General features: G+C 57.2%; 1 protein-coding gene across 2 annotated transcripts in view; it reads left to right on the top strand.

Annotated features, from left to right (window-relative positions):
- The first annotated feature begins 4664 nt into the window (after window positions 1-4664).
- The window catches only part of LOC142072078 (avidin-like), a 23745-nt gene continuing 11294 nt past the window's right edge, over window positions 4665-17115 (top strand). The window contains exons 1-4 of one of the 2 annotated variants that reach the window (XM_075128291.1): window positions 4665-4809; window positions 6571-6778; window positions 11334-11454; window positions 13009-13898. In XM_075128291.1, the coding sequence (XP_074984392.1) occupies window positions 4738-4809; window positions 6571-6778; window positions 11334-11454; window positions 13009-13078 (471 nt within the window). In that variant the 5' untranslated portion in view covers window positions 4665-4737 and the 3' untranslated portion in view covers window positions 13079-13898. Of the gene's footprint in view, window positions 4810-6570; window positions 6779-11333; window positions 11455-13008; window positions 13899-17115 lie in introns of those variants that run through there. The other variant, XM_075128292.1, reaches the window with a different exon arrangement.

Below are 17115 nucleotides of genomic sequence, written 5' to 3'. Positions count from 1 at the left end.
CCTGAGGCCTTCTTCATATTTGTGAATCGGGCATTGAGTCGTTATATGGTCCTGGTCTGTTCTGGGTGGCCAGTCACACACTGGAGAGTCTTTACTTTTCCATTTGTGCAGCAAGTATCCACATCCGCCATGGTTTGTGCAGATACAGATTAGGGTTCCCATGAGCTTTGTGGGAGATTGAAGCCAGGAATCATCTGCATCCGGTTTTTTACAAGGTGTTTATTTGTGACTTCTTGTGACTCCATTCGGCTTTCCAAGCTTCATCAGGGTTGAAGGTGCATTGTTGAAGGCTAAATGCGAGGGTCCAAAAGGGCTCACGTGACTTCAAGCGATGGTGTGGGACGTTGCTAAGGTCCTGGTGGATGGGAAAACATTCGTTTTCCACGATCCTCTGGAATTCCCGAAGGGTTGCAGCATCGCAGCGAATGGATGGGGGAGCCATGTGTGACAGCACCAGCAGCCAAGGCGTTGGGGTCAACTTCAGCTGGACATCAACAAGTTGAGTGCAGCTACTTCTGGTCCATGCTGGTGCCCAATACTCAGCTATGGAGTCGACAAAGGCCCTTGCTGATGTCCGTAATACTGATGCTGATGGTCCCCAGCTTGTGCTAGCCAGTTTCTGGACCAGGTTGACCCTTGTCTTCATCTTGGCAGCTACCTTCTTCAGATGGTTGTGGAAGGTTAGTGTGTGATCCAGCTTCCCTGCAGGATAGGTCGGCATGGGGTCATGTTCCGCAGTGTAGCCGCAGAAGGTCACTTTCAGGGTGTGCTCAGTGTTCCTGTTATCAAGATGGAATGCAGTGCTGTGGTTTTGTGAGGATTTGCCTTGAGCTTCCCTTTCCAGAAATATTCCTCCCTGGTGTTTAGGTCCCCATTCAAGGTGGACTTGAGGTCGTTGAAGGTGGCTACTTGCATTGCCAGGGCGAGATCATCCACATATGCAACTTTGCGCGACTTCGTTGGAGGCATGTTGCTCGTGTGATATTGAAAATTGTCGGCGTGAGTACTGAGCCTTGTGGCAGCCCATTGTTGAGGAACTGGGGTGAACTGACTTTGTTGCCCAAGTGGACACATAGCTGCCTACTGCTCAGCATCATCCATAGCAGACATAGTGTTTTGTGGCAGCGAGTGATCCTTGCGAGCTTCAGCATCAAGCCTTTAATCTAGACCATGCCGTAGGCAGATGACAGGTCTACAAAGCTGCACCCGTCTCAGATTTCCTCTGGAATCTGGCCTCCCTGTGGCTTACAAGGGCCAAAACTTGATCACAACAACTGTGTTTAGGCCAGAAAGACAAGGCCATTGCAGAGACGCTAAATGAATTCTTTGCATCAGCCTTCACAGCAGTCTTCACTGCAGCAGATGGGAGGGAGATTCCCACACCTGAGCCATTCTTTTCAGGTGACAAATCTGAGGAATGTCCCAGATTGAGGTGTCAATAGAAGAGGTTGTGATGTTCCCCTGGTGTTATCTGGACCGGTGATCTGCTAGGTCACTCCAATCCTTGACTCTGGGAGCCAGCCTGACCCTGCTCTGCTCTGAGAACCCCCACTCCCGGGCTGTTCACTCCGAGAGGGGAATTGTTTCCAGGGGGGAACCAGCTCTGGTCCCAGGGAATAGATCTACTAAAGAGTCTCCCTGCTCCTCCCAATGTCCACACACGGCCAACACCACATTCCCCCTGGCATAATATGGCTTCATCATATTCACATGGTACACCCGGCGGTGGTGCGCCCGGTTCGACAGCTCCACCACATAGTTTACCTCACTGAGCTGCTTGACGACCTTGAAAGGGCCCTCCCAGGCGGCCTGTAGTTTGTTCTTTCTCACAGGGATGAGAACCATCACCTGATCCCCGGTGGCGTAGGCACGGGCCCGCGCCGTGCGGTCATACCAGACCTTCTGCTTCCTCTGGGCTCTGGCCAGATTCTCCCTGGCCAGGCCCATGAGTTCAGCCAGTCTCTCTCGGAAGATCAGGACATACTCCACCACTGACTCTCCATCGGGAGTGGCCTTCCCCTCCCACTCGTCTCTCATCAGGTCTAGGGGGCCCCTCACCCTCCTTCCATATAACAGTTCGAAAGGCGAAAATCCGGTAGACTCCTGGGGCACCTCCCTGTACGCGAACAGCAGGTGAGGTAAGTACTTGTCCCAATCCTGCGGGTGCTGGTTCATAAAGGTTTTCAGCATCATCTTTAGCGTCCCGTTAAACCTCTCCACCAGCCCATTGGACTGGGGGTGATAAGCTGAGGCCCAGTCGTGCCGGACCCCACATTTCTCCCACAAGCACCGGAGCGGGGCCGACATGAAGTTAGAGCCTTGGTCTGTCAAGACTTCCTTGGGGAACCCCACTCGGCTGAAAATGGTCAGGAGCGCATCGGCCACGGTGTCTGCTTCAATGGAAGCTAAGGGCACTGCCTCGGGGTAGCGGGTGGCGAAATCTACCACCCCCAGAATGTATTTCTTCCCCGACCGGGTCGTCTTGCTGAGAGGCCCCACGATGTCCATAGCCACCTTCTGGAAAGGCTCCTCTATGATGGGCAAAGGTCTCAAAGGCGCTTTCCCCTTGTCCCGGGCCTTCCCCACCCTCTGACAGGGGTCACAGGATCGGCAATACTGCAAGACCCCGGGCCAGTAAAAGTTCTGTAGCAACCTCTGTCACGGAGTCCCTGGGCGATGCTCTGGAACTGCTCCCCACGAAGCCAGGCAGGACTCTGGGGAAGTCTCCTCTCTGTGAGCAGCCTGTCTGCAGGACACACAGCTCACCCGGCTTCCACCTTCCTGGGTCTGACCCCGGAGCATTCAGCATCCTCTGCCCCTCCGTGCGCTTCCCACAGCGAGTCCGCTCAGGTGGGGTCCTGGGGAAGCCAGAGGGTCCTGCCCCCCAACTCCGCAGTCAGACGGGACTCTCAGCCAGCCAGTAAAACAGAGGTTTATTAGACGACAGGAACATGGTCTAACACAGAGCTTGTAGGTGCAGAGAACAGGACCCCTCAGCTGGGTCCATTTTGGGGGGCAGTGAGCCAGACAACCACATCTGCCCTTCACTCCATGTCCCAGCCAGCCCCCAACTGAAACTCCCTCCAGCCCCTCCTCCTCTGGGCTTTGTCCCTTTCCCGGGCCAGGAGGTCACGGGATTCCTTTGTTCTCTAACCCCTTTAGCTCTCACCTTGCAGGCGGGAGGGGCCCAGGCCATCAGTTGCCAGGAAACAGGGTGTCGGCCATTCTCTGTGTCCAGACCACTGCACACACCTGCCCTCTAGGGCTCTGCATTGATCATACACCCTTACCCCACCCCTAGAGACTTAAGAACTGCCTAGGGGAAACTGAGGCACCCCCACACTATTCAGAGGAACCATTAAGAACAGTCCCACTTCGTCACAGGGGGTTCCAAAGAGGTTGGAGCGCGGCTGTTCTCAGTGGTGGCAGATGACAGAACAAGGAGTAATGGTCTCAAGTTGCAGGGGGGAGGTTTAGGTTGGATATTAGGAAAAACTTTTTCACTAGGAGGGTGGTGAAGTACTGGAATGGGTTACCTAGGGAGGTGGTGCAATCTCCTTCCTTAGAGGTTTTTAAGGCCCGGCTTGACAAATACTTGGCTGGGATGATTTAATTGGGGATTGGTCCTGCTTTGAGCAGGGGGTTGGACTAGATGATGTCCTGAGGTCTCTTCCAACCCTAAACTTCTATGATTCTATCTGAGTTAAAGAAAATCAGTGACAGAAACTGGTTTAAATGCTCCCATTTAAAGGGACCCAGCATCTCGTCAGAGCTGGTTTTGGTTTTGGGTTGGTGGCCCCATCCCTCCCCGTCCTGCGGATCCCTCCTGTGCCTGCCCACCCCCCTGGGTCCCCTCCTTCCCCCTGCAGGCCACGGCCTCCTGTGCTTCTCCAGCTGACCCCTCCCCTGTCGGCATTTCTGCCCCTCAGCCCGGCCCCAGCTCTGTCCCCACAGCGCTTGGCACTGCTCTGTCCTGCTCTTGCCCTCTCATCCTGCTGTTGCGGCTGCCCACGTGCTCTCTCCTCACTCGCCCCGTTCCTGAGGGTGACTAGTTGCCGTCCTGATTCCTCATCCATGAGTCACGTTTGCTGGCCCTTTAGCGTCGTGTCGCTGGCAGCCTTTGCCGTTGCAAGGTGCTGTGTGTTCACAGAAACCACCCGGAAATGGGGGCCCATTTCCCTGCGCTGCTGTTCGTACATATTCTCCAGAGCCGTGCAGAGCCACCCCGTGGGGAGGAACCAGCAGCTCTTGGGTCCCCCAGGGGGGCCGTTACTGCCGCCTTCGCCGGTCAATTGTCTCATTGCAACAGCGCAGAACCTTTGGACTCCACCGTTCCTGGGCCTCAGGGCCCAGCGAGGAGCGAACCTGATGAGCCTCTGCACCAAAGTGCTCTCAGCCAGGCCTGGGCCTGGCTCCATCGCTTCACACGGACTCAACCGATGCTCTGGGCATCAGGGGTTTCCAGAGAGCCACAGTCCTGGCCTCGGGTTCGGTCAGAAGTTGCACAACACTGCTTGGGTCACACGGCCCTTTTCACTTTCTCTTTCTTTTCCTCAGAAATTAAATTTAAGCAAAAATCTCTATTTCTTGGAACTGCTAATCAGTAAATAACCAGCACCCATCCCAGCCCCGCCTGTGTCTAGGGTTATAAATAGGGGCCTGAGTGGGAGTCCCAGACACGAGTCCCTGGAAGGAGATTCCTCTGGCACCTGTGGGCAGCCTCCACTCACAGTAACAATGGGGAAAACGGGTTTCTCTCTGGTCCTTGCCCTGTTTCTGGTGACCGTTGTTGCCTCTTCAGAGAGAAAGGTACTACACAGGGCGAGGGTCCGAGGGGGCTGGGCGCTGGCTCTGGGGTGTCTCCGGCCGAGGCAGGGCGAGGGCCCAAGGGGGCCGGGCGCTAGCTCTGGGGCGTGTCAGGGCGAGGGCCCGAGGGGGCCGGGCGCTGGCTCTGGGGCGTGTCAGGGTGAGGGGCCGAGGGGGCCGGGTGCTGGCTCTGGGGTGTCTCCGGCCGGGGCAGGGTGAGGGGCCGAGGGGGCCGGGCGCTGGCTCTGGGGTGTCTCCGGCCGGGGCAGGGCGAGGGGCCGAGGGGGCCGGGCGCTGGCTCTGGGGGTCTCCGGCCGGGGCAGGGCGAGGGGCCGAGGGGGCCGGGCACTGGCTCTGGGGCGTGTCAGGGCGAGGGCCCGAGGGGGCCGGGCGCTGGCTCTGGGGCGTGGCGGGGCGAGGGCCCGAGGGGGCCGGGCGCTGGCTCTGGGGGTCTCCGGCCGGGGCAGGGCGAGGGCCGAGGGGGCCGGGCGCTGGCTCTGGGGGTCTCCGGCCGGGGCAGGGAGCAGTGAGAGCCGGAGGGGAGCGATGGGCGATGGGTCAGGCGCTGCAATGACCCGTGGAGGTGAGGGCAGGCGGGGGGCCTTTCCCCACGCCGGGATCCCGCTCTGGAGGCAACGCAGCCCCGTCGGGCACAGCGACCTGCGGGCTGAGCGCCGCACGCCCCACTCAGCCAGGCAGGTTGTGTCCCGGTGAGGAGACTTCTCGGGGACCGGACAAGAAACGCCCTGAGGTGGTGACGGTGCCAAGCCAGGGAGCCCCGCCAGGGCCCCAGGCTCCAGCTCACCAAGCTCGAGCAACCCGCGGGGGGCCTGGAGCCGCTCCCTGCCGGAGCCGCCAAGCAGGACGTTCAGTGCAACGGGCTGGAAGCCGCAGGCTCAGATTCTCAAAGCCCCGCGTTACCCCGTCAGCAGAGATCAAACACGACTGAGCGGCTCCCTCAAATCGGAAACCCCTTTTGTCCTTCGAGAGCACCCGGGTCTCAGCCCCCAGCTCGCGGGTCCCTGTCTCCCTGAGCCGCTGGGGGCTGGAACCGGGCGGATTTCACTGCTGCTTTGCCTGGGCATTCGCCTTCTCGGGTCCGAAACGTCCCAGGCCAGAGTCACTCTGGGGACTGGGCTTTCTGAGCAGCCTTGGCAGGGGCAGCTCGGCTGCGGATCCCTCCCCGTGCCGTGGGCGTAGGAGAGGCCAGGCGGCACCCAGAGCACCCCCGGGCGGGGCCGGAGACAGCACGTCCCGGACGACGTTGCGCTGCACCCGTCCCGTCCTCGTGCCCAGCAGTCCCAGGGCAGACCTGCTCCGGGGGACCGGGAGACGCGCCAGTGGCAGGGAACCTGCCACCTCTCTCGGGCCCCTCGGGGCCCTGCGGCTCCGGGGGACGGACGGCTGCTGTCTCCCCTGCCTCAGAGACGCTTCCCTCGTTGTGTGTGGGGAGGGGACGGTGGGGTGGAGAGAGGAAGGGGGACGCCTCCTCCGTACCCCCGGGTTCGGAGAGAGAAGGCAGAGCCCCCGCCCAGCGGCAGAGGGAGGCCGGGTGCTATGGTTGGGAGGGTTTTATTTTTATTGGGCAGGGGGTTCCCCTCAATGGCCAGGAGTCAGAGCACAGACCCCCTTGGTCACTGGTCGTCCTCTGCTTTGTGGGGTCTGTGTCCTGCGTTTAGGGCTCTCGGGGTCACAGCCTCAGCTGGGGTCTGACCCTCCTGACTCCACCATCCCCTTCCCGCTGACTGCACCCCCCTCTTTCAGTGCATCCTGACTGGAGACTGGCAGAACGACCTGGGCTCTAACATGACCATCTCTGCCGTGAACGGGGCCGGGCAGTTCTCTGGGTTGTACCTCACAGCGGTGTCAGCCACAGAAAAGCCGATCCTCGTGTCGCCCCTGAACGGATCCCAGCATGTCGACAACCTGGAGCAGCCAACCTTCGGGTTCACCGTCAAATGGAGCTTCTCAGGTACGTGCTCCAGTGGCTTTGGGGACAGGGCTGGCCTTACCATGAGGCGAACTGAGGCGCCAGACTGTGGGGGGCACCACTAGGACCCAGAGTGTAGAAAATTGTGTCTGCTGCGGATTCTCTCTGCTCGAGATGCCCAGAGAGGGGGGAGTGCTGGGCTGGAGGAAGGAGGGCACAAGAGACATAAGAGGCAGGCAGGAGAAAGGTGAGAGGGAATCACAGAAAGCAGCAGGAGCTGCAGGCAGAGAGAGGAGGAGGAGCCTCTTATGTACCTCTCTAGCACCCCAGGAGCCTGGACTGATTAACCCCAGCTTCTCGGGGAGCTTCCTGTGTCCTCCGGCGTCCCTGAACCCACTTGAGGAGAACAGGCCGTCAACTGAAGGAGTAGGAGCCAGTTAGGCCCTTAAGACGCTGACATCTTCCCTCACTCAGGCCCTGCTACCAGCCTGCTTATTTGTCCCCTTCAACTGAGTGTTGAGAGCCACTGTAGCTGGCCCAGAACAGCAGCCATGAGTGAAAGAAGAAAACGCCCCTCTGGGGCAGCATTCAGAAAAAGAAAGCAAGCAAAGGAAGCTTTTCTATCTAAGCGGGAAGGAGCTCTCCTGAGATACGTAGACACAAATGTTCACGATGAGCCTTCCGGCCCCAGGGAGGATGTGAGTGGTGAGGAGAGGCCTGATCTTCCAGTCAGTCAGAGTGCAGGTGACCTGGCAGCTACTGCAGCATCCGTATCTCCATCTCAAATGGATGTAGCCATGCACATTCCTGAAGAAAAGTGTAGATCAGAGAAGAGTGTGGTGGAGACGCAAGAAACGGCTGCTGCTGAGTTTAGTTCCTTAAGTCTAGAGGATCCAGGACTGTGGACCCCCCTGAGCGGTAGCCTGAAGGACTTCCTTGTACTGCACGGGCCACAGCAAGTGAAAAACTTCATGTCCCCAAAGACAATGGTGGTCAGTGATGCAGCATCAGCAACTTCTAGTGAGGCTGCTGAATTTTTTAATGTAATTCAAAGCATCGATGGATCTTTCTCTGCATCAACTCATCGATGGCAAATTTTGAAGCAACATCTGGGAACATCCTCTCTGACACTGAAACCACTGAGTGCCAAACAATGGGAAAGTCGAGTGGAGGCGATAAAGCCTCTCAAACACCAAATTGGGAAGATAGATGATGCCATAGTTGCCATTATGGAGGATAATGCTGTGACAGGAACTGTTCGTGGGAGAACAGTGGCAGAGGGAAATGGAATCACCAGAAACATACCTAACTTCAAATTTCCGTGTGGCTTAGTGTTGTGGCATGACATACTGTTTGAAATAAATGTTGTAAGCAAGAGACTCCAAGATGTTGACCTTGATATATCTGGAGCAATGGAACAACTGGACAAAGCAAAGTCATACCTACGGTCTTACCGGTCAGATGAGGGATTTCAAAACATTCTGAAGAGTGCACAGAAGTTGGCAGAGAACTTCACACTGAAGCTATTTTCCCACCCATTCAAGAACACAAGAGTCACCGAAGAAGAAGACATTTTGATTACGAGGCACAGGATAATCCCATAAGAGACCCCAAACAACAATTCAAAGTTGAATTCTTTAACCAGGTGCTAGATTGTGCAATACAGGCAGTTGAAGAACGTTTCATGCAGCTCAGGGAACACAGCAGTAGATTTGGGATGTTGTATGATATTCCCAAACTCCTCACGATACCTGAAGAAGACCTACACCAGCAATGCAGGGCACTAGAGACAGTGTTGATGACACACGATGACATGCGCGATATTGATGCGAGTGATTTAGGGGATGAACTGAAAGCCCTTTCAAGATACATTTCAGCAGGATCAACTCCAAAGGCTGTTCTGGAATATATGTGCACAAATAAGATGGCCACCCTCTTTCCACATGCTTTTGTTGCTCTGCGTATACGTCTAACACTTCCTGTAACAGTTGTGAGTGGAGAACGCAGCTTCTCCAAGCTGAAGTTAATAAAAACATGTCTACGCGCCACACTGACACAGGAGAGGCTGGTCGGCCTTGCCACCATCTCAACAGAGCACGAGCTGGCCCAGACTATGGACCTTCAGCAGGAAGCAGTTCAAATATTTGCAACCAAGAAGGCTCAGAAAGCACCACTTTGGCTATTCAAACAGATACAAATGCCGGTGTTTACTATGCAGACAAGAAACGTTACCTTCGCTATTCAGGCGTTTGAAAGTTAAGTGTTACTTAAAATGTTTGAACAAGGCATTTTAAGTCGTGAGTTCTCCTTTACTGGGGTAGGTAGCAGAGCAGCACCCTGAGAGGAGTAAAACAGGAAGAAGGCAGAATTGAGACCTTTCAAAGTTTTGGCCCATGCGAGGGGGTATGGGGGCCTCATTTGAGCTCCCCACCTCAGGTACCAAAATGTTGTGGGCCAGCCCTGTTCGGGGACCAGCGCGGAGGGTCGCAGGGAGAGGAACTCAGTGCTCAATGGGTAGGCTGAAATCCCCCCAGCTCCACCTGGGGCAGTGCCTGGTGCCCCCCACCCGGCCCACCCCAGGCCATCTTCCGCAGCCTCCTCCTCCTCCTCCCATTCGTGACCCTGCCTGTCGCAGGCCACCCCTTTGGCCTGGCACTGCCTCCCCATCTCATGCACCCAATGGCCAGCAACCTGCTGTGGCTGACAAGGCTCATCACAACGTAGTGATCCTCCCCGCCCCCCACAACACTCAGTAACTTTGGTTCCTGTGCCAAAGTCCCTGCCATCATTTCACCTCCTCTCTGGGTGGGGAACCAGCTGTTTGCCCTGGGACACTTCTGTTCTGGAGGGGCACGTTTTGGCAAAGCGGTTGCATTTGCCACATCCTCGGCATTCTTGCCCATATGCAGGATGGTTCCTATGGCATGGTCACGGCCACATTTAGAACAACCCTTCATTGCCCCTGGCTGCTCTTTTTTCACTGGATCCCAGGTTTTTGTTAGCAGCAGGACGGCTTCCAGCCTAGGCGCTTGCCAAAGGCAGACTCAGTGCGATGGGGGCACTTGTCTGTCTGGCTCACCCAGCCCTCCCAGTTGTTTTTAATCATTTCATCTGCACGATATTATACGTCCGCAGCATGTTCAAGGGTTTGGACAGCCTCGCTCGCACCGCGTTTGACACAACACACGCACAAGGCGGTCTCACTGAGCAATTCGCTCGGTTCTCAGTAGTCCCATGATTGTGCTGCCAGGTTTAAATCAGTCACATATTGATCCCCATCGGTCTGACTTCTGGTGAAAAATTGTGCTTCTCACACATGAAGTTGCTTTGCGGTGCACAGAATGCCTCAGACTCACTCTTTGAGACCTCTATGTTTTCTCCATCTGCATCATCATCAACTTGAAACCTCCCCTCGTGCTCCTTCACCTGTCCAGGAAGAAATAACTGTCTGCCGCCATCCATCTATTGTGTCTGCACCCAGAGCCGGTGCCAGGCATAAGCAGACTGAGCAATTGCTTAGGGCCCCGAGCAGCTCAAGGGGGCCCCCTTTAATTATTACTATGTGTTGTGGGGGGGAATATTCCCGCTTAGGGCCCGCAATGGCTGGTTCAGCACTGTCTGCACCACTCACAACACTGCGCACTCAGATCCTTGCTCCCACTTTTGCCATTTTTCTGCTGCATTTCTGCCAAACTCTAACTTTCCTGGAGGCTTTACATGGTCCTCCGCCAGGCACAGGCTCCTTGTCCTGTTCAGCCAGCAGCTTCCCTCCCCGCTCCTGCTGCTCTGCCCCATGCACATGCCTCCTAGGCCCATCTGCATGAAGCAGGCACAGCCCAGTGTTTCATTCAGTGCTCAGAGAATGGGGCAGCTCGTCAGTATCCCTTTTCATTCTCCTTAGGGTGACCAGGTGTCCGGTTTTCGACACGAACACCCGGTCAAAAAGGGATCCTGACAGCCCCTGTCAGCACCACTCTCTGCTAGCCTCTGCGCCGCATGGCCCCCAGGAAGCAGCCGGCATGTTCCCCTTCTGGCTCCTATGCATAGGGGCAGCCAGGGGGCTCCACACACTGCCCCCGCCCCAAGCACTGCCCCCGCAGCTCCCATTGGCCGAGATCTGCAACCAATGGGAGCTACAGAGGCATCGCCTGTGGACGGGGCAGTGCACAGAGCTGCCTGCCCATGCCTCTGCCCCAGCCCTGATCCCCCTCCCACCCTCCGGACCCCTCGATCCCAGCCTGGAGCACCCTCCTGCACCCCAAACCCCTCATCCCCAGCCGGAGCTCTCACTCCCTCCCGCACCCCAACCCCCTGCTCCGCCTGGTGATAAGGAGCGAGTGAGTCAGGGTGGGGACAGCGAGAGACAGAGGGAGGGGGAGGGAGTTCTGGGGTCCATCCTGGGCACTGCCAGTGACTCACTGGGGCCTTGGCCTGTCACTTCCCTTCCGTACAATGAGATCACTGTCTGGACCCACCTCCCAGGCTGGGCGTGGAGCCTGGGACGTGCTTGTGGGTGAGAGGTGCGGGAGAGGACACCAGGGGTCTCAGGCCGAGTGTCTCTGAGATTCGCTCTAACCCCTGTTCGATTCCATGGCAGACTCGACAACCGTCTTCGTGGGCCAGTGCTTCACGGATGATCATGGGAAGGAAACTCTGCAAACCATGTGGCTCCTGCGAGACAAGGCCAAATCCATGGATGATAACTGGAATGCAACCACGTGAGTGACTGAAAATCCTCATTCCCCAGGGAAGAGAATCATCTCCAGTGGTCTGGCTTCGCCATCCCAGGAGATGGACACAGCCTGTGTGGCGGAGACTCAGGTGATGGGGTGGGGACCAGTCCCGTGGCCAGAGGAGACAGGCAATGGCCTGCAGTGGGGAGCAGCACGTCTTCCCCAGACGCTCCTGCACTGACCACTGTGAGCCTGACTCTGGCAGGGAGGAGGAGGAGGAGGAGAGAAGATGGTGACAGGACCATCAGAAAAGCCCCAGAAGTCCTAAGCATCTGCAGACGGCCATCAGGTCCCCCCTCACTCTTCTGTTCTCAAGAATAACCATGCGCAGTATTTCTACCCTTTCCTCAGGTTGCATTTTCTAAACCTTTGATCGTTTTTCTTGCTCTCCTCTGGCCCCTCTCCAATTTCTCCACATCTTTCCTAAAGCGCAGCACCCAGACCTGGCCCAGGCCTCCAGCTGAGGCCTCCCCAGCGTGAGGAGAGGACAATCACCTCCCCTCTTGTACATATAACGCTCCTGTTAACACAGCCCTCGATTCGATCAGCCTTTTCCCCAGCTGCATCACGCTGTGGGCTCATGTTCAGTTTGTGATCCACGACACCCCACAGCTGGTTTCAGCAGTGCTCCCTCCTAGCTAGATGATCCCCACTTTGTAGCTGTGCATAGGATTTTTCGCTCCTGGCTGAAGTACTTTGCACTTGTCTTCTTTGAATTTCATCCAGGTGACCTCAGACCAATTGTTCAAATTCTCAAGGTCGCTCTGGATTTTAATCCTGCCCCCAAGTGCTGCCAGCCCCTCCCAGCCTGGTGTCACCCCCACATTGTATAAGCCCCCTCGCCATGCCATTGTCCAAGTCCTACATGAAAACATTGAGTAGCAGCGGCCCCAGGACTGACCCCTGGGGAGGGGGCCCAGGCCTCTGGTGCTACTTCGTGCCCCTCCCTGCGGCAAGGGAGCTCCTGCCTGGTGACCTGTTTGTGCCCAGCCCTCCTCAGAGCACAGGCTGGCACCCAGTGTGTCAGCAGCCAGGCGGGAGGCTACAGGGGGGCTGGGGGCACCTCCCGGGGGCACCAAGGGGAGATTTGAGCGAGTGGCTGCTGAAGGGCCCCTGCCCTCAATGGCCCTGCTGAGCACCATGGGGATGTGCAGCCTGCGGAGCCCCTGCCCCCCCCACCCCGGGTACTGCTGGGTGGCTCTGAGGCCCTGCCAGTGCGGGGTGCCCACAGCCATGCTGCCTCCCTGGGCTGGGCGGCTGGGTGCCCCCCTGAGGTAACGCCCATATTAATTGTCTGCCAGCCCCTGCATGGAGCTGCTGGGGGCCCCGTGAGATGAAGCCTGGACGAGGGGCGTTCCCCAGACAGCGGTGCTCAGCACCCAGACTAGGTGCCCTGGGGATGGGGTGTCCCTCTTTGGGCTTCTCTCCTCAGGCTCATGCACCTTCTGCCCCTGCCTCTTTCTCCCCTCTAGTGTATGGGGCAGCCCCGAGTGCAGGCCCGTGCTGGGCCAGTGACCCAGGCTCTGTGCTTCCCCGCAGGGTCGGTACAAACGTTTTCACTCGGATCAAGGTGCAGAATGTGGGTGAATCATTGAGGAACGACCTGTGACCAGTGATCCCAGCAGCACCGTGACCACACTCTGCAGCCCCAGGGCTCCTGGCCCCCCATCCGGGACTGTCCTGGGCTCTCTCGAGAGCGTGTCGCCCGGCCTCAGGGCTGTTTGCTGGGCTGCAGAATCACCCGTCTCTGTCTCCAACTCCCCCTCGCTCTCCGGTGACCCCCCCAGACTCGCTGTCCCACCCCCCCATGCTGCAGTTTAGTTCCTTTCCCAGTAAAGCTCTCGCGCGGGAGGCAAATGAGTCTCTGGTGTTTTTACCGCTCTTGGCCCTTGGGGTGAAGCTGTTGCTGAGCCGTGACTCCCACCTGCCCCTCCCTGGATTCCCCGGGAGGTGCCGGATTCTCTCCCGTTAGCCAGGCCCTTCCTGGGACACCCCTTGGCAGGTTCATCCCCCTGGGTCGCTCCTTTGCTCCCTGGACACTCAATAACAGATTTAAAAGTAGCCATCCTTCAACAAAAAAACTTCAGAAACACACTTCAAAGAGAAACTGCAGAGCTACAATTCATCTGCAAACTTACAACCATTAATTTGGGCTTGACCAGGGACTGGGAGTGGCTGGCTCACTACAAAAGCAACTTTCCCTCTCTTGGTATTGACACCTCCTCATCAGCTATTGGGAGTGGACCACATCCCCCCTGACTGAACTGGCCTTGTCAGCCCTGGTTCTCCCCTTGTAAGGTATCTCCCTTCTCTTCATGTGCCAGTATAACTTTGCCTGTATCTGTAATTTTCACTCCATGCATCTGAAGAAGTGGGTTTTTTACCCATGAAAGCTTCTGCCCAAATAAATCGGGTTAGTCTTTAAAGTGCCACTTACTCCTCGTTGTTTTTGTGGATACAGACTGACACGGTGAGCCCCCGATACTCCTTTGCTCACTGCCCATCGCTCTGTCCAGAGGCACCCGCTATCAGCCTGGACTCAGCTCAGCCTGGTGCTCTGGTCTGGGAGTCCCTGGGTGTCCCTGTTACCCCAACTCCCAACCACTTTGCTACTGAAATATCCAAGTCTGAGGCAGAAACTGAGGGACCGTCTAGACCTGCCTGAGCAGCCAGGTCTGAAAGGGGTCAGGCTGCATCACGCCCGGAAGACTGGGGCACGGGGATTTCTGAACCCGGTCATAACCCACCCACCTGCAGAGACCGCCCTGCGCTCGGAGCGCCGCAGCATCCTGGCTGAACGTCCAGCTCAGAGGCCCTTTGGGCACGGGGCAAGAGGCTGCAGAGCGAGTGCGATTCCCTGTCTCTGCACAACCTCGCTCCCCAGGCTGGCCAGGAGCTGTGCTCCATTTTCCGTCCCCAGGGCCCATGCTGTCCACAGCACTGCCAGCCCCCAGCCTTTGGGCTCATGAGTCAAACTCCAAAATCATGATTGACTTAAAAATCCTGGGGTTTTTAAATAGAACGCTGTGTTGTTAAAACTGCCCTCCAGTTATTGAGCCATTGGGGTTAGCTGCCAGCAGCAGTCCACACTGTGGGATCATCCCAGTTCAAAATTCAACCTTAAATGCACACACACAATTGCAGGTTGCAAACAAAACCTTCCAAACGTGACCAGAGTGCAAAGCAATGCAGCAATGCTTGCCTGAGTCTGCAGGGAGCCTGACACAACAGCTCTGAGCGGTGTAGACAGCTCATGTGTCTCAGTGCGGCGTTAACTCAGGCGGCCAATGATGAGGATGATGATGATGTAAATGTCAACATTATGAACTATTTCCCTGCATGACAGGAAAGGGAGGACCAGAGTGTGAAGAGTGACGCACTCCCTTCTGGAAACTTGTCTACATGGGAAAGTTAAGGTGCTCTGAGCTAAGCTGTGAATTGAAAGAGCTCGAGTTTCTACGGCTGTAAGGCCCCGCGCAGACACTCCTTTTTGGGCAGGCTCGCCTTTTCTCAGTTCTGTTTATTGTTTTGAAAGAGGTTTAAGAATAACTGAAAACAGTCGCTCTTAGTCCAGAATCCGAGTGTCCACACGGGGAGTTTTACCGCTATAACAGGCACATCGAGTTGCAGTGGGGGAGGTTTAGATTGGATATTAGGAAAAACTTTTTCACTAAGAGGGTGGTGAAACACTGGAATGCGTTACCTAGGGAGGTGGTAGAATCTCCTTCCTTAGAGGTTTTTAAGGTCAGGCTTGACAAAGCCCTGGCTGGGATGATTTAACTGGGAATTGGTCCTGCTTCGAGCAGGGGGTTGGACTAGATGACCTTCTGGGGTCCCTTCCAACCCTGATATTCTATGATTCTATGATTCTATGATCGGTTTCACGATAGTGGGGTAATTACATGGGTCAAATGTTTCTGTGTGGACAAGCGTAGTTTGACTCGTAATAACTTGGGTTTCCTGTCATAGTGCCCCCGGGTGCCTGGAGGCGGCCTTGCAAGCAGTCCTCAACCCCTGTGCCTCTGCAGCCCATCTGCCTCTCCTCGGGTCCTCCGTGGCTCAGCCCTCCGGCCAGTCACCTAAAGTCCAAGCCCTGTCCGGGGTGCCCAGACTCCCCAAATGACGCCAGCTTGAACAACCGTCCCAAATTACCTAAACAAAAGGCCCTTCTCGCCCTCCTGGGCTCTACCCACATTTCTTACTCTTACCAGTGCGCTGGCCCCCCAGGATTTTCCCACTGAGAGTCCAAATGCCCCGTCCATCACCCTGATCATCCACCCCGCCGGGCCTCCTCTTCGGCTCCCTGCTCCTGTAGGCCCTGGCTCAGGGTCCCTCACCGGAGCCTTCCCTGCTCCCTGTGGGCTCTGTGAGTCCCTGTTCCCTTTCCAGAACAGTGACCCCAGGACGGCCTCCCTGGATCGTCCCCTTCCCCAGGGCCCAGCACGGAGATCAGTTCTATCCCCAGGCCTTTCCCTATCTCCTCTCTCCTGGGTCTGCTCCCTTCAGCGGAGATCCCTCAGCTTCTTTCAAGGCCCAAGTGCCTAACAGGTCTAGCTCGGTCTGCTCTCTCCGGCCAGGAGGCCATTCATTAATCACCCCACAGGTACGGCCCATGACTCTGTTTCTTCCTCGTCTAGCAGGTGACAGGGTTTCGCCCCATCACAGACCCCCACCAGCATGAACCTCGCTGCAGGCCGCGTCTAGGGGGTGACTCCCAGCTCACATAGACTTCCCCGGGCTAGCACTCAGTGCGGTACAGCGCTGCCAGGAGCAGCGAAGCCGAGGTAGCCTAGGCAGCGGGAGTGGTGGCATGGGCCAGCCAACCCCGTACAAACCTGCCCGGACCCGTGCACGTACTCAGGGCGGCTAGCCTGGGCCATGGCTGTCCGTGCTACCCTGGCTACCCGGCTGTGTTTGGCACACTCGCTCGATGAGGCATGTGTACGCGCGTGGGGCTCACCCCCAGCTCACGGTGTAGACGTAGCCTCAGGGCATACCCACAGTGCGCCGGCAGGTTGTGACTGCCACTCCCGTAGCTGTGCCGGAGACGGCCGCAACCCCCGGGCCAGGAAGCTGCGGCCACAGGGCCAGCCGTGCTGCAGCCCCTGCTAAGAATTACCCATGGAAAGCCTAGGCCGAAGCGTGCCCTAGTGCGGCTGCACCGCCCTGTTACCCCAGCCCGCGAGAGAAAAGCTCGCTCAGGCATGACCACGTGAGCTGTGGTTACGCCAGGGACTGCAGTGCAGACGTACCCTCAGTTACTGAACAGCTCGTGCCGCCCTTGTGCACCAGGTCAGAGCCCCCGTTCCTGAGCCCCCTTGTTCAACGCGCAGCCCGCGGCAGTGAGCAGGGGAACACCAGCTCTTTCTGCTCTGGGGCACGTCCGGCTGCACCTGCAGGGAAAAGGGAGCCCACAGACCCGGGGAAGGGTTCTCGGAGGTCTGACACTCACTGCTTCCGAGAATCCCTGCCTGCTTCCAGGCTGCCCACGGGGATTGTTAATGGTGGGTGTTGTGGTGAAGCCTGCGGGCCCCGCTCCCACGCCTGGGTCCCACACACACCAAAAGGCAGCCTCTGAAGAACGCGCTCAGAGCCTCAGTACAAAGCCGAGATTCCTGGGCGTTAGGGGCCATTCTGACCATCCAG

Source organism: Caretta caretta, chromosome 5, assembly GCF_965140235.1.
Source record: "Caretta caretta isolate rCarCar2 chromosome 5, rCarCar1.hap1, whole genome shotgun sequence".
NCBI lineage: Eukaryota > Metazoa > Chordata > Testudines > Cheloniidae > Caretta > Caretta caretta.
The sequence above is the reverse complement of the archived record's forward strand: the minus strand, read 5'-3'. Positions and strand labels throughout refer to the sequence as shown.